At 49.0% G+C, this 21,050-nt stretch overlaps 1 protein-coding gene across 1 annotated transcript in view; it reads right to left on the reverse strand.

Annotated features, from left to right (window-relative positions):
• The window catches only part of STX8 (syntaxin 8), a 98,469-nt gene that overhangs the window by 28,251 nt on the left and 49,168 nt on the right, over positions 1-21,050 (reverse strand). Inside the window, exon 7 of the mRNA XM_035561799.1 lies at positions 8,974-9,075. Within this exon, the coding sequence (XP_035417692.1) occupies positions 8,974-9,075 (102 nt within the window). The remainder of the gene's footprint in view (positions 1-8,973; positions 9,076-21,050) is intronic.

Genomic DNA, 21,050 nt, shown 5'->3' on the forward strand with positions numbered 1-21,050 from the left:
AGATTAAGGGAGAATTTCAAAGCTGGAAGAACTAATACAAACAGTTAACCCACATATTTCCCCCCTGGTTCAGTTTAACGTGGCACGAAAACCCCAGGCCAGAACACGGTTATATTTCAACTCCAGATTGGGCAGAGCAATTATTTTGTCACTGAGCATGTTAGGAAAGAAAAGGCAGAAGGAGGCGAGTTTTAGCCTCTTTGGTAATGTACAAATTAACACACTTCAGCACCATTTTCAGAAATATAAATTTATGATTTAATTCTGCCACATGTATCCTTGGAAACCAAGCTGTAAGCAGTCGCCCTTGGATATTTCACACAATTCCATTTTTTTTTTTTTCAATATTCAAATACAACTAATTGCTTGGCCTTCTGGAGTGATGGACAGCTTGGGCGAGCAGGCTGCCCAGGGGCTTATTTTACCACCAGCCTGGTACAATATTGCTACATGGGCTGACAGCAGCTGCTCTAATCTCCTGATAGGTACGAACGAGCATTGATGAAGTTCAGTCTGTTTGAACAGCTGCATATGCAAATGTAATTAAGAAAATGTCTACTGCCTTTTGCTGCCCTCCCCGTGCCCCCCTCCTCTCCCTCTCTGGCACATTAGGTGCTTCCTCTCAGCGAGGGGGGCATTCCAAGTGGTTGCCACTCCATAGCTTCAGCCTTGAACATACGCCTCACTTACGTGTCACGACCGAGTCCCAGAAATGCCACTCTCCAGCTCCCTCTACCATCATTTACGGTGTCTTTAAGTACGGGGCTCAGAAACAAAACAGCTGATTATTTTCAGCCACACACGGGTCCCAGCATCGACACGACGCTGCCACATGAAGTGCGACCCCTTTTTCAGTATATCAAAGTAAAATCATTTTCCTCTACCTCATCTCCCACTGACCAGTTGGTGATTGCTCCCCATCCCTTATTTGCTCCGTACTTGCTGTGCAGCCTCAGGGGAGCATTTCTTGCACTCTGTCTGCGGCCGCTGCTCAGGGAGATGCTCTGGGAACCACCACGGCCAGGAACAGGCACAAGGGAGGAGACCACGGCTGTGCAGAGACCCAGGCACGCCTGGAGCAAGCGACTGCTGCTTGATTTGTGAATCCAGTGCGTGGTGGGAGGACAGAAAAGACTGCAACAGTTCTGCAGGGTCTCAGCATCACAGGGCAAACCTTCATTACACAAAACAAGCAGGCAGATGAAGCCAGGAGGACTGATTCCCACAGAGCTCCGGGTCGTTCCATTTAAACCCAGCATTTTGAAAACGTACCTGGGACACATATCCCCAAACTGGAGCAGCAGAGAAAGGTGCTGGTTCCTGCTGTGACACCAAACTGCGGCTGCCTGTCCAGCAGCAGGGCAGCATCTGCATTTGTGTACCACAGCAGGGAAAAAGTGGAGTGAGCAGCTACAAACCTTTCCCATTAACCTCAGCAGGATGAAGGCTCCAGAGCAAGCTGAAGAAAGACTAATTAGAGCAAGAAACTAAACGGTAAACAGGGCAGAAAACAATGGGAATTTTCTGAAGGGAAATCAGATCAAACAGAGCTAATCAGGTTAGCCCGGTAAGATAATGAATTTCCTAGACAAAGGAAGTGTGATAGATCCCATCCATGCAGACTTCAGCAAAGCATATAATGCAGTGCCATGTGGGAAATTATTAAATGAAAAAGATGGGGATTAGCAGAACTGTAAGGCCAGGAAACTGGTGAAAGGCGAAGCCGTGTTGAAAGAGTGATCAGAACGGATGGAGGTCACCGGTGGAGCTCCTCAAGGAACGGTCAGGAGACTGATCTTATTAAATATTTTTATTAATGACCTTGGCACAAAAAGTAAGTGTGCTAATGAAATCTGCTGATGACACAAAGTTGGAAAGTACCATCAGCACAGAGGCAAGCTGGGACAGCATATAGAAAAAATAGGTAACTTTGAAGACTAATAGAGAAGGTTGAAATTAATAGGACAGAAGGGGAAGCCACAAACATGGGACAAGCAATAGTTTTTGCTATGAGTTGGAAAGAAAATGAACTCAGGTAGAAAATTCCCAAGAATGAGAAAGGCCCAGGCAAACACCTTCCAACAAACTGACCGAGGCACCAATGTGCTGCAGCTGCGAAATGCCTCCAGCAGCTGGGGAAGTACAAGTGCCGCAGGGCACGGCACCGTGACAGCGCACCGAGACGATGGCAGTCAAGACTTGTGTAAAAAAAAAGGAAAAAAGTTTAAATAGGAAGAAGTGCAAAAAAAAGGGGGCTTGTCAGATCAGAGGGATTATTTTAGTAGAGTAAAATGTAACGATGCTTGTTCAGTGCCACAAAACAAAAGCTGGGAGGGAACAGTGATCTCCTAGACGCACATTTGGGGGTGTAAAATAAAAAAGGGGGAAGAACCATTCAAGACACCAGAACAAGGGTTGCACAAGGACAAAATGAAGTATCCTTGACAAGTTTAGGATGGAGATAAGTTTATGACCATTACAACATTCCAATGGGAGTAATGGGGGGGAAACAACAAGCTTGTTCTCGGAAATTTATCTTGAAGCGATCCCATGACCCAGAAGGCTCCTCCCGTCCTTTACTGCTCAATGAGCAGCGTTACACCACCAGTGATTGCTGAGCTCCTCACCTGGAAAGCAGCACGCAAAGCAGCTCCAAGGCATGTTTTTCTTTCTAAAGCTGTTTATGAATGATTAGGTCCAGCATCTTTGACTGCCTGAATCCACTGCAACATCTCAACATGAGCAATTTTAAGCCAAATGCTGAAGTTAATAACACAAAACATATGAGGAAATGGCACGGAGAGGCCAGGAAGAAGCCGGGGGGCAGAAGCAGCACCCAAGGGAGCGAGGCCAGGGTGCTGGGCACACTGCCACCAGCAAAGGCAGCGTCTCGGCACGATGACTGACCTTTCTTCCCAGCAAACTTCCTGAACCAGAAAGCCCCGTGCGATCTGCTGCGCTCACATTGCCGGTGTCACACGCGCTCCTCACCTGCTGCTCAGGGACTCGGAGCTACTGAAGCGGGGAAAAGCGGTTAGTATTTTGGGAAAACAAGATGGTAAGATAACAAACAGAAGGCTTTGATTAGCAAAGTACTGAAACCGCTGGACCCGTTAAAAAGCTGCTCTATTAACATAATTAATGAGCCCCATTTCCTGCTATGTCCCCAAGCTAAGCTGCTTTGAGGTTTCCCTGGTGTCTAATGAGACTCGAGCTCACCCTGCGTTCTCCCCCTCAATGGGACCCTTAATTGGGTCTCTCCGCTAATGAGGATAGATGGCCAAGTGAACTTGTAGGAACTTCTTATCTTTGTGACCTCTCTCTACTGCTAATTCCCGCCTCAATTAGCCGCCGGGTTCAGAAGTCAGTGGGGCAAGGCGAAGGGAAGAGCGCGGCGGCACACGCACCATGCGGCTGCAAAGCCCCCGGCTCCTCCCGAGAGCGGGCTGCTCGCCCTTCCCCAGCTTTCTGCTGGGCTGCGTGCTCACGCCGAGCAAAAACGGGTGTGAGAGGGGAAGGAAACGCCTCGGGCACGCAGGCAGCAGCCCGGGAGGACGGGCACCCGGCGTGCTCGGGCACCGCGGCCAGAGCCCGGTCCAAGCAACAGCTTCTTTCTTCCGCAGCGCTTTCGCCTCCGTGTTTTCTCTCAGTGGTAACAGGACAAACTTTTCAACACACAATTGCTTAATATGGAAGAAACCGAAGAAGGAAGAAACTGAAGAAAGGGGGAAAAAAAAATAAACCAGGAAAAAAACCCAGCTTGCCAAGGCAAGAAGGCGTCCGGCGCAAGCCCGGGCAGGTGACTCAGAACCGGTGCAGCCGCCGGAGCAGCGCCGGGAGGAATATCGGCGTAACTGCTCCCAGAATCAGATTGCAGGAAAGGTTGATTTAATGTCACACTACACCGACTTCTCCAGTCCACTAAGAAAAAAAAAAAAAAAGGATGGGGACTTGCTCATCTAAACACACAACGCACGTCAGAGGAACAAACACGAGTAACTGCCATCCATAATTTATAAAGCAAATTAAGTCCATGGCACAAATAACTCTAACTTAGAACAGAGTGAACAGAATCTGGCAGGGAATGGCCCCAGCCTGCATGAATCATTATTTTTCTAGAGGAAACCTTGTATAATCCAAGCTACCCTGTTTTAAAACAAACGAGACCTTCTGAAAACTCCGACTCCTTTCACCCGGGTATTTTGGTGATTTGCTGAGACAAAAACCGCCCCTACCCGCTATGACCGCCCTCGCGGCTGTCTCAGTCCTGCTTTCAGCATCCTCAAGAGCCTGGGTCGGAAGGCGACGGGGAGGTCAGAGCACCTACCTGGGTCTGAGGAGGCGATTAGATTGCAATGCCATCTTGTGGAATAGGAGAAAACGAAAGACCGAAACCAACTGCTCAGCCGCCACTTCGCGACTGTGTATTATTTTACAGGACAGGACGCTGGTGAGGGCCCAGCAGGACACCCTCAGTGGCTGCTTCTCATTTTCCCCATTCGTCTAAAACATTAAAGGGATACGCAGCAGCAGCTGCAAAGGCGTGCTCTGCTCCCGTCATGTTGCCAGAAACAAGAGTTCTTGCTTCTTTTTGCCTGTTTCCAGCCTTCCCCACGACGAAGCCCCAGCGCCCCGCGCCGCCTGCCCAGGGGAGCAGCCCTGCCCCAGGCTGCGGCCGGCCGCCAGCAGCCCGCGGCCAAGGGTAGGGCCTGGAGCTGGAGCACACCAGGCCCCCGCCCCGGCGCCTGGCACAGGCTGGCAGCACCCGAGGGACGTTTCTGGGCCCTCGGCACGTACTCGAGTGACACCGTCCCACCTAACGGAACAAGTCCGGGCCACATCCAAAGGTGGCGATGGCTCCACGCGCAGGAGTTCGGCTGCGCCAGGCTCCGCGTGCTGCTTCTGCTGCTCGCGCTCCCAGCTGCGGCCCCTGCTACCGACATCTCCCTGCCTCGTTCAGAGGCAAACGCTCAGGGCACAGGATGCTGTAATCACAAACAGAGCCTCTTACAGCCATCCCCTCCGCAGGGAGCTGCTTATCTGCAAGTCCTGAAGTACCAAAAATAGCTCAGATCGACGGGACGGGGGAAAGCTACCCCAAAGCACCAGCCAGGTAAGCCGAGGCGCAGCTCTAGACAAATACAGACCTTCATCAAATCAGAGGGTGATTTGGGTTGGAAGGGACCTTAAAGCCCATGGGCAGGGCCCCCTGCCCCCAGCCCCAGCTGCCCCCAGCCCCATCCAGCCCGGCCTTGGGCACTGCCAGGGATGGGGCACCCACAGCTCCTGGGGCAGTCTGTTCAGTGCCTCACCGCCCTCACAGTAAAGAATTTATTCCTAATATCTAATTTAATCTCTCCTCTTTTAGCTTAAAACCTTTTGGTTTAAACCTTCTTCTCTCTCCCTGATTAGGCCCCCTGCAGCCCACCGGCAGGGAGGAAGACTGGCGGAGTGGTACAGACCCCGCAAGCACTACCAACGCTTGTGTCGTGCTTAACCGCTGGAGTCTGGGGACCATGAGCAAAGGGGAAAGGCTGGAGCCGGCTGGCTCTGAGCCCCACGTCCACCTGGGCACCAAACCTGCAGCACCCGTGCCAAGGATGCCAGCGTAGGAGCCACCCAGGCCAGGGAGGCTCAAAAACCAGACGGGATCCGTGCTGTGCAACCCAAGCCACGGGCTGCAGGAAGCAGACGACAGCACGCTTTAGGGAAGTCATTTTCCTCCCAACATTTTTTTTTCATCCTAGGAAGTAGAATGGGTGAGATCACAGTGAGGCTCTCTACCCAGGAAAAACAAATTACTGAAGCATTCAGGAGTGTTGCATCATTAAGGTAAGGTGGCAACTGCCATATAATCAGGTTGTTTCGGATCAAGGGTTTGTTTGAGGCAAATTTGTTTTCCCCCCAGCATCTTAACTTTAATTACACTTTCATTTGTTTGTTATTATACTAGTATTTGTTTATTTTTAAATTCGGTTCTGAAGAGTACATTCTGAGAGTTAGTTTCTAATAAAAATGTTAGTTAGGAATGATTAACGAGCACTGTTCTGCACAAAAAAACCCTAAAGGTATGCAAACTGGGAGAGTGCGGGGACAGTCAGACACAAACCCAAGAGCCCGTGGTGAAACTGCAAAGGCCGGGTTGCACACACAGGCATTCCTGTAGCAAATTTGTTAAAGGCAGCCTAACGTTTGATTAATGGTTTGTGCGCACATTCTGGTGAAAGCTAAATGTGAGTTTCTGAAATCGAATAAACATATATGTCCTAACAACGCTCCTCAGTGCCCAGCAGATGCTGAGAAGAAACCAAACAATGCCAGGCAGCGTGCAAGCATTTGCTCGCAGATGGCTGACGATTTTCAGCAATAATTTCATAAATGCAGCTGGCTGAATCCATGCCCTGACCATTCTTCCGCTGCAATCCGTGGGAGCTCGCACTGCCATCAGCGCGGGGCTGCTGGGGCCACCAAGGGAGATGTGCTCCAACTGGCGGAGTCGGGGGGGGGATTGTCAACAGCTCAGAGGCAGCAAGAGAAATGTCGCCGAAAATAAGCTGCGAATGCAACAACACACCCGAAACAACCTGAAAACTTCCACCAGAAGTGCGTAGGGCCCGGGGCAGCACCAGGTTGTTCCCGGGTCTCCTCCCCATGCCGGGCAGAGGCAGCCAGGGCCCGCTGGAAGTCACGCCGTCACTGCAAAGGGCCCCCAGAGCCTGACACACTGTTTGCATGAGAGCGAGACGTTGAAACATTGATTAAAGTTGGATTTCATCAGCAATACTTTGATTTTGTTATTATACTGGCTGCTAACAAAGACCCACCCATTAATGTGTTACATTCTTGCTCGTAAAAGGGTGATTATTCCACTATTCGTGCCAGAGGGCTCTGCTGGTACCCGCGGCCAGATGCTGCAGCACATCCACCGTCAGGCGAACACCGAGGCGTTCGTCGGGGCTTCAGCTCAGGCAACGGCGCAGGCACCGCGTCCAGGCAGGCACCACCACAACCGCGAGGGACGGGGACAGGAGGGGGACACGGGGGGACACAGAGCACCCTACGCTGCTTCACACCCCCAGTTATCGAAGGTGTGATCAATTTAAACAAAATGTTAGAGCGGGGGAAAAAAGCCAGTTTTTCTGCTGCTTGGCTTTGTTCAGGGAATAACCGTACGTACAGGAGGGTTTTCTGGTCTTCATATACCAGCGATTTTCAGTGCCAGGAGTAAGGGTGGAAAAGGGATGGGAAGAATGCCGTTAAAGCCTGTCTCTTCCAGCATTATTGTTTTAAAACTCATGATTAGGCAGAGTAAAATAGCTATCTGAGGCAATACAGTGTTTACATATACCCAAATTGTTATGCAAACACAGGAAGACCTATTGGAGCAGACGGAATAAGGCACGAAGAGGCAGCGCTTCTCACCACCCCTTAAAGAAAAATGTTTTTCAATGTGGAAAGGGTGAGAGAGGTCACCCCCAAGGCATCCAGCCTGGGATCCTCCCAGCCTTCGCCTCTCCCATCCTCCTCCTCCTCTCAAATTCCCCAGCACAGCCAGCTCGGCTTTAGAGTTAAAGAGACAGGCTCATTATCTAGCAGCATTGTCTGGGTTCTGCATTTGCATTAAGAAGCTAGAAAGGGGGAGAAATACCTAACAAGCGAGAAGCTGTTCCCCGCAGACAACCTCTTGTCTGCCATCGGTTTCAGTGCCGGCCCCGCGCGGGCATTTTGCTTCTCGCACCCGGTGCTTGTGTGGAAAGCGAAGCCACAGAAATTGAGGGTCTGCACAGGGGTACTCGACACAATTCGAGTGCGATTATTTGTAAATTAAATCGAGCTTGTGTCAGCGTTAAAGACCTAAAATCATCAGTCACGAACGCTGCAGCCACATCTTTAATTCTGCCTGTAGTTGGGGTATGAGAAATCAGAGACAAATGCCTCTGACAAGTCCGCTATAAGAAAAGGCCACAGATTTTCATCAATTTGCATCAGACTTTCAAAAAATTACCACTTATGGGGAACCAAATAAATCCCTCAAGTATCTCCCAGTGCTTGACAAACAGCTCACTGCTGGGGGCTTTCGCTGCCAGCCCCGAGATCGCCCTGCCAGGGACTACAAGCTCCCACCAGCCCCCTTTGCTTCACCCAGAATCGGGAAGCTCTCGTCCTCCTCTTCACTGCACTGCGTAAGCCAAAATTCTCTCACTTCTGACTACGAGTCAAACTTCTACAGAGCATAAATTACTCTAGTAATGAGCCCTCTCGTTTGCCAGAAAAGAACCACGGACACCGGAGGGGGACGTGGTATTTCCAGAACTGTCTCACTAACACCATCTCGCACTGACATCCTCCCACAGCCACTCCTCAGCACCACTCATCCCCCCGAGACAAACATAAATCTCCTGCCATCGCCCGCAGCATCCTCCCCGCACCAAACCCCCAGCTCCACATCCCCTACACAAAACCTGGCGCGAGAGGTACAGCCTTGCCTTGGCTAAAGGAAAAGCAGCCTAGCGCAGCTTCGCTAGCTCAGCGTCACCAGCGAGGATTTCATGTCTGGCAGGCTCTGAAAACCACTTGGTTGGGAACGCATTCCTGCAGGACACCGCCAGAAATGCCCCTGCGGCACCACTCCCCATTGTGACCGTTTCTTGAGAGCTGGTAGCTAGCAAGTTTTTTAAACCTAATTAACATGTACCACATTAATTTCATACAGCTCTACAATTTCCAATCAGGGTATTGTGCAATACTGGAGTCAAATGGCTTAAGGACATTCACTGGCTTAAGGAGGTTAACACAGCAAGCGCAGTAAGTTAAGCCTGCAACATCGCTGAAGTACATTTGGGGTCGGAGAGGTGGGTTTTGCCTCTTTAGCAGCAATCTTTGCTGGGGGGAGGCACAGTGCGCACAGCCTCGGAGCACTCAGCGAGTTTCTAGGCATTTAATAACAGCACAGGATTTGGACTCATTTCCTACCACAGGAAGTTGACTTTTTGTCCACCATCTTCACGTGCCGCGTTTGATTGCGAAGCTTGTCGTCTGTGTTTTCCACCAGGTTAGTGAGGTCGTCGATGATCTCTGGGGAAAGAGAAACACGGCATTAATCTCCGAGCCCTCAGCATCGCTGCTCAGCAAGCACGCTGCTGCTGGAGGCTCCGAAATGGAAACCAGCTGCACCCCGCTGTCTTCCAGCGAGACACTCCAGTGCTGCGCAGCGCTGAGAAAAGCGCTGCAAGGTCCAAGAGACTGACTTGGGATTCCGTGCACTGCTCTGCTCTAAGGAGAAAAGGAACAGCCCCAAACTGCAGCATCAGCCTAGGGAGCCACCGAGCGTAGTGCGATGGAAGCCACAACAAAATAGCCCAAGTAAGAATTAATGCAAATAATAGAGGAAATGTGAAATTTCAGTCCCTGGAAGAGAGCATCTCAACACTCAGAGTTCACTTGGCTGTTATGCAGTCATTAAAACAAATTCAGAACCACTATCTTCGTAAATGCTTTTGAGAGTACTCGGTACGGACCCGACCGAGTGATATGGGAGGATACGGTGAAGGTCTCACATTGTTTCAATTACTGTGATGTACAAATGGCAGCTCTGCTTGCAGCCCAGATGATCCTTAGGGAAAAGGAAAGTGAGCAAAATTTCCCCTACATCCATTTTTAATAGAGGAGAAAAGGAAACTTCAAGCCAACCCACCCTCAGCCTCATGCAACTAGCAATTTTTGTCATGGAAATCAGACCAGGTAAAAGGCTTAAACCAAGACTGGTCGTTGGGTTGGGGTTTTGTAGCACTTAACATTGAAAGCCACATTTGGGCACCAAATTTCCTTCTTGCTGACTGTTACGCTTAAATTTTGTTGAAATATGCAGACGGTGCAGGAATACGCTACGTTTGAGTTGCTTTCTACTCTGCAGGTAGGAATGATTTTTCTGTGCATGATAAATCAGGAGGAGGACAGCAGCCAAAAACCGAATGCTATTGCAAAATGTCTTCCTCTGGTTACACTCCTAGCACTTTCCCCGCTATTGATCACTGTCTTAATAAATCTCGTCTGTCTTTTCAGATCAGGCCTGGGACAAGAGCCCTGCCAGCTGGCGGGTGCCGAGCTCTCAGCTCGGTTGTACACAAGCAGCCCCTAGCAGTGCAGCACTGCTGCAGCACTGCTGAAACCTCCACATTTAACTGACTGTACGCAAAAGAAAACGTTAGTGTGCCTAACATTCAAAGAGCAAGGTATACTAACTTTCTGACCATTTTCAAGCATCATAACCCTGTATACAGGCTGGCTGAGAGGTAAAGACAACAAGTCCCAGCAGCAGGCCAGGGTGTTTATTGATAGCCTTTATTGTTTCGACCGTATTCCTTCAAACCAGATTTTCCAAGTCTCTCTGCTAGGAGCAAGGCAATGACGCTAACGGGGACATCCTTTGCACTTCCAAAACTGCCAGCAACACTCGAAGCAGACCTTGTGTCTGCAAGGGAGGCAAATACAACGTAGTGCTGATGTTGGGCATTAGCTCTGGCAGCTCCTCGAGGTGTGCTCGCAGCTGCACGCCTGTGCCCGCCATCAGTTTTATACCAGTGCTTGAAAGGGAGCCGCTTCCTCTGCAATTCATCTTCTTACAGCAAATGGTTTTAGTTATGCATGGTGCATCCTCCAGTCTTACCAAGTAACAAGTATTGCTCAAGATACAGAGAAAAGACACGGAGATTTGATCGTACAAGGGGTAACAAAACAAAGAAATCAAAGTTCTGAAGGCAGAGGCAAGTTTCACAGGCACACACAGCAAGGAGGTTTTACCCTCGTGGAGTGTTAAGAGCATCATCCTTCTAGTGCACATTTTTCCAGTCTGCTCCACAAGCACTGCACCATCTCCAGTGAGTCGCTGCATAAAATGATAGCACCATCTAAGACTTTGAAAACACACATCGTTCCCAAATACGAGCTACTGATTCATGCCCCTCAGCCTAAGCTCACAGTCGAAGTATTCACACAAAGGAGGGCAGAGGGCAAACATCAACCACTGCTGCGTGCAGCCTCAGCTTTATCCTACAGATCTAAGCCACCGCTGTGATGGAGCAACCTCACCACACCAGCACCGCTCTGTTCCAGATGCAAACTCTCCAGATTTGTTCTTACCAGTCGAGATTTCGTTGTTCACCCTGCACAAAAACGCGTTTCCCCGTGACTGGAGGTATTTTATTTGAAGCGCGAGACTCATTCAGTTCATAGCTCAGATATTAATTCTCCTCCACCTCCCACCCAACCTTCCCAAGTCCAACATCTGCAAGGACAACAACACTTTGGGGAAACTTTATCTGTCCTGTGCGATTCAGCACGCAGGAAAACCAGCACAATGCCGCCTGCAAAGGCAGGCTCTCTCCTGTTTGCCTCTAAATGAAAAAAAAAGTGCTGAAAGTTCCCATCGTTGTCAAGGACAAAGCGATAAGCACGCTTGGGAAATAAGAGACTTTCCTTTGCCAACACTGACCAGACCCTCCTTGAAAAACATCCTGGTGAACAAGCTGTAGCTAAATGAGAACAAACGTAGGCAGGAATATTTTCTGCCATCATTCCAGCGCCCGAGGCAGTACAACGGGGACTGTGCCCGGAGCCTCTCCCTCCAGCCCCCTGCCCAAGCCGTGCCCCATCCAGCACGACACGTTTCTGATACAGGGGGCAGCCGGTGGGGGCACTCCTCGGTACCCACGCACTCCCCAGCAGCAGGGGCTGTCTGCAGCCACCACGTGAATTAAAGAATTTCTCCCCGCCATAAAGCAGAGGAAAAAGCACACTGCATAAGGCAGGAGTTGAAAGGTGGTAACGAATTTCTCAGGCAGGCAGAGCTGCTGCCGGAGAAAGCCCCGCAGCCGGCAGTGTCGGAAAGGCGCTGAAAAGCCTGCGCAGCTATCAGCAGGCTCCTGAGCATCGCCTCCTCTGGCACGACCCACCTACAGCCCCCTGTGCAGTTCAAGCTGGCAATTACCTTCGGGATGAAAATTCTTCTATTTTGAAAAATCTTTTATTGCCTCCCACGTACCTGGCTGCTAAAGAACTTAAAAAAATGGACAGAAAAGCAAAAAAGGCAGAGAAGGGGCTTGCCTTTGCAAGGGCACACGAAAGCAGGCTGAATGCCCAAATGACCTTACAAAGGACGTTTCTGCAGCACTGCCCTCCCAACCACACGTAAACCATTCGCACAAACGGAGTCCAGGTCCTCCTTCAGCAGCACAGGACCCCAAAGACAAAGACAAACCCCACGGCACAGCACCAAGTGAAGCCACGCACGGCAAGAAAAGTGCCAGGAAAGCAGCTGATAAAAAAACAAAAAACAAACAAACAACAAAAAAAAACAGAGTAGGTCACATGCTGTAATTTTGGCCTTTTTCGGCTAAAAAGGCACGACAGAGGGTTTTGATTGTAGGCGACGCATGCTTTGTAGCAAGGCAGGGCAGCCAGGCTGGAACATGGACCCAGGCTGGGCGAAGTAGGGGAAATGGGGACCAGCAGCCCTGCTCCAGTGCTGCTGGACAAAGTGTGAACAAAGGTAGGAGTTTATTCTACTAACAATTAAAAAAAAAAGCCAAAGATTTTTTTTTAATATTTTGCATTAAACTTGAAATACAGTTTTGCCCATAAAAACAAATACAAAAGTCATGTAATTGGATCTGAATTGTCACCACATCACAGCCACAAATGAAGATGCAGATGAATTTATTTCTTTGCCATCTGCTCACTGCATTGCTTCTCTGGTCACAGCAAGTTCAAGCACCATTAAAGCCGAAAGTCAAGTTCTAAAGGATCAAGAAACCCCTGATTGATCCAAATCAACACAAGACTATTCCGAGAGGCAGGCACATATGTTTTGAATCTTTCTTTTCAAAGTTTTATTGAAATGGAAAACGAAGTGAAGTAACTGGTCTGAATGCTGATCTGAAGCACTTTCCACTTTGTTTTATCATGCTCAGCTTTGCAATTAGAAGTGACAAATTAAAGGTAGAGAAAGCTGATCTCTGTAATCTCCTCGAATGCAATGCCTGCATTACAACTCACACTAGCACCACATTTTGCTGCTGCTGGTTTCTGGGGTCCAGCTATGTGCACATCTGTGATAAAAGAGACTGCCGTAGTGGAAAAACCTTCCATGGAATGAAAGGGTACCTTTAGATACACCTTTAAAATCACACCTGCCAATAGCTAGGAAAACACAGATTTACGCAAAGGACACCTACAGAATACAGATGACAAAGTGAGCAGAAGAAACTACACATAATCCTAGATATTTCTAGAAAAAAAAGCTCCTTTATCTCTTTTTCTTTGAAGCGTTTGCTGCTGCAATGAGAATCAGAAGTGTATTTTAATTCTTAAAAAAATTGATGCTGTCTCTGAAAAGCTGGTTCTGCTTCTCTCCAGCCAGGGCATGGATAATTTCAGAGCCTCCCGTGAGTTGGGAATCCCACACGTTACAGCCATAAGTCATCTCGGAGGGAAATGGATATACATCACGCTACATCTGCTCTCTTGCGCACAGGATGCGAGAGCAAACGCTGGGCTGAACCCATGCCAGGTGCCGGAGCAGTCTGCTGTGTCCAACAGGATCCGTGTGCTTTTCTCCTCTCCTCCTCCTCAGAAAGGCCGCAAGCTTTAGGCCCGGGACTCGCCTGCCCTCCTGTCAGGCAGCGTAGCCCAGCAGCAGGCCCTCCGCCACGACCGCCATCTGCCTTTCCCATATCCCGGCCTCTCTGCTGACACTTCTAGCAAGCCTTCCGAGGGGGCTGAAACCTGACTTCTCTGGCAGCCCCGTCTTCTGTGTCAGCTCAGCCATCAAGTCTTTCTACAGCTGGTCAGAAACGTCCCAAGGAACAGCTTCAGCTGGAGCACGGCTGGACAGACGACAAAAACAGGGCATTGCGGGGCGCCCCGCGTGCGTGGGCCCTCAGGGCGGCCGCCTGCTTTACGGCGCCTCCTGTGCCACAGCACTGTGTTCGGATCGGCTTTTACTACAGAAACAGCTTTCATCTCGCAAATGAAATGTGTGGTTTTTGCAACAAAACGAGGAGGCCAAGCGTTTCCAGAGGGCGAAAGCCTCACTTCCAGCCCGCCCAGCCGCTAGGCCACGCAAAAGACGAAATTAATTTTGGGCCTTCCTCCACAGGGAGTGAGCGGCAGCAAGCGATGCTGGCATTATGGCACACGCATGAACACTGCACACTCACGAGACGGCGTAACTCTCAAGATCCCAGCCCTGACGTGACACAGGGTGACTCCATGGGTGCCCCCCTGCTCCTCCTCCACCCAGGAGCAGGATAAGGATGCGGCATTGCGCCCATCTCCCTGTCACTGCCCATGCCCCGCGCCCTCTTTCTGAAGCACAGGATTTTTTTCCATCATCCTTACCCGCACAAGGAGTCCCTAGGAAGGACAAACGTCTCCTGCCCCAAGGAGAAGCAGGCTCTTTTGCAGCCAGAGCTCTGCCTTCATACATGACTTTACACTAACTGATTTTATTTATAACGTAAAAAGTCTCACTTGGTTCAGGCACCTCCATCTTCAAGTCACGCTCGCTGTCTGTGGAGTACAAAACCAGAAGCCAAGTGACAGAGGCCATAAGAAACACAGCACAGGCAGAGGGAAACGGAGTTTGGTCACAGCTTTGCAGAACAACATGGCTGACCAAACGTTGCCTTCCAAAAGCTTTTATTTTTGGTGGATTTCAATGCACAGATCACTCGATAGTATTTATCGATGAGTAATGCATCTCCACGGCATATCCCACTGTGAGTCATGGAAGACTGCAGTCAGCCTTAAGAAAAACATATAGAGAACCAAGAGCCATAACATTTTATGCTACGCAAAAAAAAAAATTACAATAAGGCTGGAATTCAGTGGAGAAGCCAAGCAGGCTTTCCCTCCCTCCTTCAGGTCTCTGGTGCCTCAGGAGAAGAGCTAGATACCAAAGAAATGAATCATAGATCAAATGCCAACCTTTATATGTCCAAACCCCGTAATTACACGTTAGTAAGAAAGCGCTGTTCAAAATGCCAGTGGTATGAAGTGAAGATTGCAACTAACGTAAGTACATCAGAAACCTAAAGCACCTTCACACGATGTGCCAGCTCTAACGGCAAGGCAGAGTGAAAAGAGAAAACACACTGAAAAACACAGAGCCAAGTGAAAAGAGAAAAACAGAGAAAAACGCAGAGCCAAGAATCTTAATTTCTCTCCATCTCTGCGAACCGTGCCTGCTCTTTGCAGTCTCTGATGTGTGCAACCCTGCACGGTCACGGGCTGCTTTTCTGCTCAGCTCCAAGGTGACACCCAAAATGCCAGCAGTGCTCGTGCCAGTCCAAGCTCCGTGCTGCTCTGTACAGCAGGACACCGATGCTTCATACCACAACGAGGTCTGCATTCCAAGCAAAGACCGAGATGCCTTCCTCCACCTTCCCAAATTTAATTGAGGACACTGAGTCTCTGCTTTGGCAGGACTTCATACAAGCATTAAACCCCAAAATACTAACTTCTCCCAGGGGGGGCAAACCAACTTGTTCCTCTTCATATTTCAGTTCTCTTTGGCTCTGCTAATTCGCAGGGCTTTGATGGTGCTTGGGGCCAGCCAGGCCAGGAGAACCCTGCTGGCCTCCCGTGTGGGACGTGCCATACGACGAACCGCGTGTCCCTGCCGGCCTCGCCCCACAGGGAGGCAGGAGCGGAGGCTGCCTCCCGCTGCTTCCCCTGCCGCGGGCCAGCGACGGCTCTGCTGGCCAAGGGCAGCTGGGGGCTGTGGGACTGCTCTCCGCCCTGGCACAGCCAGCAGCAGCCCCCCCCCCGGACCCCCAAAGCAGGCCAGTGCTCCGGCCTCCAGCGGAGGACGTGTCTGGGACCACTGCTTCCAGCAGACACCGCCCTGCAGGCAGCACCGGACGGCACTGCCGAACACTCGCTCATCCAACCCCAAGTGTGTAAGGACGTATCTGCGTCCAACTTCGATACCGCCATGCGAAACGCAGCGCTTCGTCCTCTCGAAACAAGGTGGTGATTTGAAAATACATCTTAGCGACCAGGAACGGTCCCAGGCCATCGGCTGCAGAAGCACTCCCTGGATTTTTCACAAAGAGCAGCGCTGAGAAAACAAACAGCAGTATTGATTCCAGCAAACACGGTTATTAGTTAGAGCTGTTATTCTAAAAGCACACACTGAGAAGTTTTCCCTTTTCCAGCTGCTTATTTTGCTTTATTCGAACAAAACCCATGGACATTAATTTTAGTTGTACTTAATTGAATAATTTCTCTAGGGAATAGTTCGGGGAGAGTTTTAGAGCAGCCTGTTTCCAAGAGCCATTACTAATTGGCATATACCACAGCGTCAGTGTGCCAACCAAAATAGTACGCTTTAATGTTACTGGAACTACTCTCAGTCCAGATGTGTTGAGAACTCGGAGTGATATAAGGCAGGCAATAACCATATATATATGATATAGTATTTTGAGTATCCTTTTCCAGTTATCTGGAAGGAGATAAGTCTCCTTCACTAGAAGTATCTGAATGTAAAGCCAGGTCATTCGTTCCTCCTCTCCGCTCCCAGCAAGTTACCTTTGGTTTTGCTTTCCGTGTTTAAAGCAGACCAGCACAGTTACTAGTTATCAAATGGACAATAATATCAAAAACCCCTCTTGTAGGGGTTATAACAGGCTGACTCCAGCGTGCAGCATTCGCTGAAGTAGATGCTGCCATACACCCATGGCACTCTGTTGGGTACAGTGGCAGACCGAGCCCACGGTGTACACTGGCTCATTTTTTTTGTAATCATCTTTTATTTTTATTCAAATCTGAAGTCTGAGTACTCCAGCTATATGAAGGTGAGGATTTATAGGCCAGACTATCAAAACTTCCAGCAGGATCTTCAAGTTATAGGTCACAGGAACAATGTCATTAAACTATTTTTCTACAGGCTTAACTTTGAGCAGGAAGAAAGACTGCTAACAGATAAAACAACAGGCATAAATTCTACAGCTCTAGGAAGGCCCGAAGCAGAAAAACATTGGAAGCCGGCTTATATTCACATAACAAAAGGCTGCCAGTCAAAACACTTCCTATTGTGACAGGTTTGTTTTCTGTAAACTTGCAGCAGAAAATGAAAGGACAGAAGCTAATTCAGACTCTGTGTTTGTTTTCCCTGTAACCAACATCTGATTTTTAAAGCACTGCATTCAGCCATTCTTCATAATAGCCACCTCTGCTTTCTTTAGGTAACTCTGCTATTTTTCCAAGTCCATATACTATCGCAACACTTTTCCACAGATATCAGCAGCTTTAATTACCAACACACCTCGGTTTCTGTATGTGCGCTACGGCAGGAGGTGTAGCAATTCCCTGTCCCACCCAACACCACCACCTTAGGTTTCCAGTTCATTTCACACATCTCACAGAAAAAAAAATCACTGAAGTTATACTCTATGCAGCTGTTGTCACATTAAGCTTCACTCGACAATTATTATTTCTATGCTCCCCTCAAACCACTGACCCGTCACAATAAGGAAGGAATAACAGAAAACCCACACAGGGCTGCTATAAAACCACAACCCTTGCATGTGTCGAAGAGCCAGGCCTTAGTCCCACTGAAAAAAAATGAAAATAAAATGGCGAGACAAAGTATTTCATCCACGTGGATCGTGGCCATCCTAACACACCTTTCTTCCCTGAGATAAAGCCCCACGTAATGCACTTCCCCAGCCTCGTGGGAGAGGAAAGTGGCCGGGGCTACGTCCCAGGGAGGGGCGCTGCCCACCAGGCCGTCACTCACACGAGGTGCTCCCCATAAATCCCCCCCCCAGCTTGCATGCCAGCCGTCAGCCGAACAATACATCACGAATGAACGATCCCTCGGCTGGCCAGCGAGACGTGGCTGGGAACGTCTCTTTGATGAAGTCGAGCTGTGAATGATGCTCCAGCACGCTGATGGATAACCCGGGGGCCGGCTCCTGCCTCGCGGACAAAGGCCTCGCCACTTGGGAGTCCCCGCACAAGTTTCCCAAGCACCTTCGAAAGAAACTCATTTCTCAAAACCTGCCTACGAGACAGCCCCAGCTCCAACGCGATTTAAAGCAACGATTATAAATGGCTCATGTCATTTTGTCCCTGGAGGGAGAAAAATCACGAAATTTTTTGGCGTCGCTGCAAGCGGGGCCGAGCAGCATCACCCTGCTCCGAAGCCAGCACGCCCCGACCAACACCGGGCTCTTGGCGCGCTTCAGCGGCGTCACCTCAGGTGCGAGCAGGCCCCCACTCAGGCTCCGGCCCTCCCGACACATCAAGCAGGCTGTGCAGGATGCATAAAGTTGTTCCTGCTCGAATTAAAGAAAGCTCCGTCCAAAAAGCAGGAGTGAGCCATCCCCAAAGCATAGCGCAATTTCCAACCCACTAGAATGTCCCACATTTTTCACATTAAAAAGCTTAAAAGTTAGTGAAACACTTCACGGCTGCCACAGTCCCCAAAATTGAGAATTCTTTAACAAGAGTTCATGAAGTGCTCTCAGTTTTGAAGCAGATTAAGGAAGACTGGAAAAAATGACCAGCGGTCTTCTACAAAGCCAGAGACCAAAAATAGATTACAGGAACTGCAATTTGAGAAGCAGAAAGGGAATATAGCTCAACGTGCTGATGTGATGCTGACTTTGGTGATTCAAGCTTAAGCAGAGCGTTCCTTTCCTTCCTTCCACTTCCATTCAATTTATGAACACAGCCCAGCACCCTGTCGCACTCAGGGAATTCCTTAACGTGAGGGGCACGGTCACACCACAGCTCGCGGCCGGCCATACACCCTCACCTGACAAAGGAAGACTGCTTTGGTGTTTGCTTCAAGAAGGCTCAATCGCAGCTCCTCGTCAGCAACCTCTCTCTGCACAGCCCCAGGGCCATGTAGCAGCAGACACAAAATTTAGTTTTAAAAAAATCCACTGGTCAGGTCCCGGCCCCAGCTCCTGGGAAGGCTTCCATCAGCCTCAGATGGGGATAGGATTTCACACCATCTTTCAAGTGATCTTCATGTACAGCCCTGAGGAAGATGCCCTTCAGCACGCCGATACCCAAGCGATGAAGGAGATCAAATAGTGACAGCTTTCTGGGAAAACACCAGGAAAGGCCGAGAGGCTGGGTGGAAAGGCTTTCTTCACCAGTCTGTCCCTTATGCACCTTGGGCAGACAAGAACTCCAGGAAACCTCCCTAAAACCACACTCAAAACAACACATAACCCTGCTAACTGCTACAGGTCAGCAGTTAAACCTTGTCTAAAATAACTCCATCTCACCTCAGCATTAAGAAACTTGTTCAATTCCGCTCAAGATACTCAAAGAAGATACAGAACTGCGGATTAGCGAGATGTCAAGCCTGCAAAACACAACTGCCATTTTAATAGATGTTCAGGTTGGTAACAAGCCAACAGAGCATCACACTATTCACCACAAGAGCATCATGCTGCGGACAGCTGCATGGCATTATCCTCTTGGATCACAAACAAGGAGGAAAGACACTTTAGAATTGGTCTATCAATCATGGGAGGAACCAGAAAACTTGCAAGTGCTTCATGGTCACAGTATTGAAAGCAGCTGATAAAGCTAAGGTCAACCCAGACACCTGGGACCAATCTCCAGCTGACATACTTCATCAAGCTCTACTGGAATCAATGGTGAATTGACTAAATTAGCAAGAGGAATACATCATCTAACAACACGTTCAGTGTTGAGCAAGTACCGGGCTCGGATGAGCTGCAGTGAAGGCAGTCCTCTGCTGCTGCTGGCGATATTCGCATCCTACCTCCTCAGTCCCCTGCCCCGCAGCTTGGAACAGACCAAAAGCAAAGAAAAACGTTTCTTGAATTGATGGCTCAAAAAAACTCTATCCCGAGTCTGCAGTCATGGAAAAAGCTCAGATTACTCAGAGAAGTGGTTAAAACAACAAGAAGGGTGGAAGAAGAACTTCCACAGATAAGACGACCTCAAGTCTCTGAATCCTGGTTAGCCTTAGCTAATGATTTTCTTTCTTCCCACTTCCTTCCACCAAAAGTTGTGCCAACTTTCCACATGCCCTCCCATGGATTTTCTGCAGATGTGGCTGAACACTTACTGTTTAGCATGGCTCCGTGCCCATGGATTTTTGCAGAGCAAGGAAAGGCTGTGATACAGAGGGAGCCCTTATACAGCTGCTCTGCTCCTCTATGATTTTCTCCTTTCTGCAGTTCATTTGTTGGAAGGACCAAGAGTGATTAATTGGCAAAAGCTGCACAAAGCAGAGGGTTTAGTGCCACTAAGCAGCGTGGCTATAAGACACTTCAGAAGACCGTGGCTAAATACTGTTTTGATCTCGATGCACGAGTTCTGAATTCCTGTGTGACGAACGCCAGCGCAGGAAGGAAACCTTAAGCCTCCACTTTATCAAGCTACACAAATACGTGGTTTATCAAACTGAAGAGATTACTAATGCTTATTGTACTACTTCTGCAACTGTTTGTAGAAGCTTACTGTTTGATCGCTCCAAATGTATGGGAACAAGTCAGCACACCACCTTACTGCAGCAGCAGCGGAGTTCACACATCAAATAGCTTTTTCTCTCGCCAAACTTCTTTGTTTCCAAAAAAAAAAAGGGGGGGGAAGGAGTAGGGGGAGGAGAGGAGAATGAATACACAGAGGGCAAAAAAAATAACTCTTAGATCTGTGTTTGTTCTTTAAGTCATTATTTCTAATTACTTAACTTACAACATCTCACTTTTGAAATAATTTAGAAAAAGCACTGATACTAGAAAAGGTGTGAAAAATTAAGAAAAATTGTAAGCCATTTTTGTCATATGTTACAGCCGTTTCTTAACACAATTGTACTCAACTGTTGTTCCATAACATGGCGAAAAGGCAGAGATTTCTCTGACAAGAACAAATACCAGCTGAACATAAGAAATGTGCCTTTCCTACTTGCAAAATCCCCGGTCTAGAGAGGCCTCCTAAATCCGATCAGAAGAGAGCACCGATCAGACTGTTCATCTCCCAGCAAAAAACAACAAGCT

This window comes from Cygnus atratus, chromosome 18 (assembly GCF_013377495.2).
Source record: "Cygnus atratus isolate AKBS03 ecotype Queensland, Australia chromosome 18, CAtr_DNAZoo_HiC_assembly, whole genome shotgun sequence".
Taxonomy (NCBI): domain Eukaryota; kingdom Metazoa; phylum Chordata; class Aves; order Anseriformes; family Anatidae; genus Cygnus; species Cygnus atratus.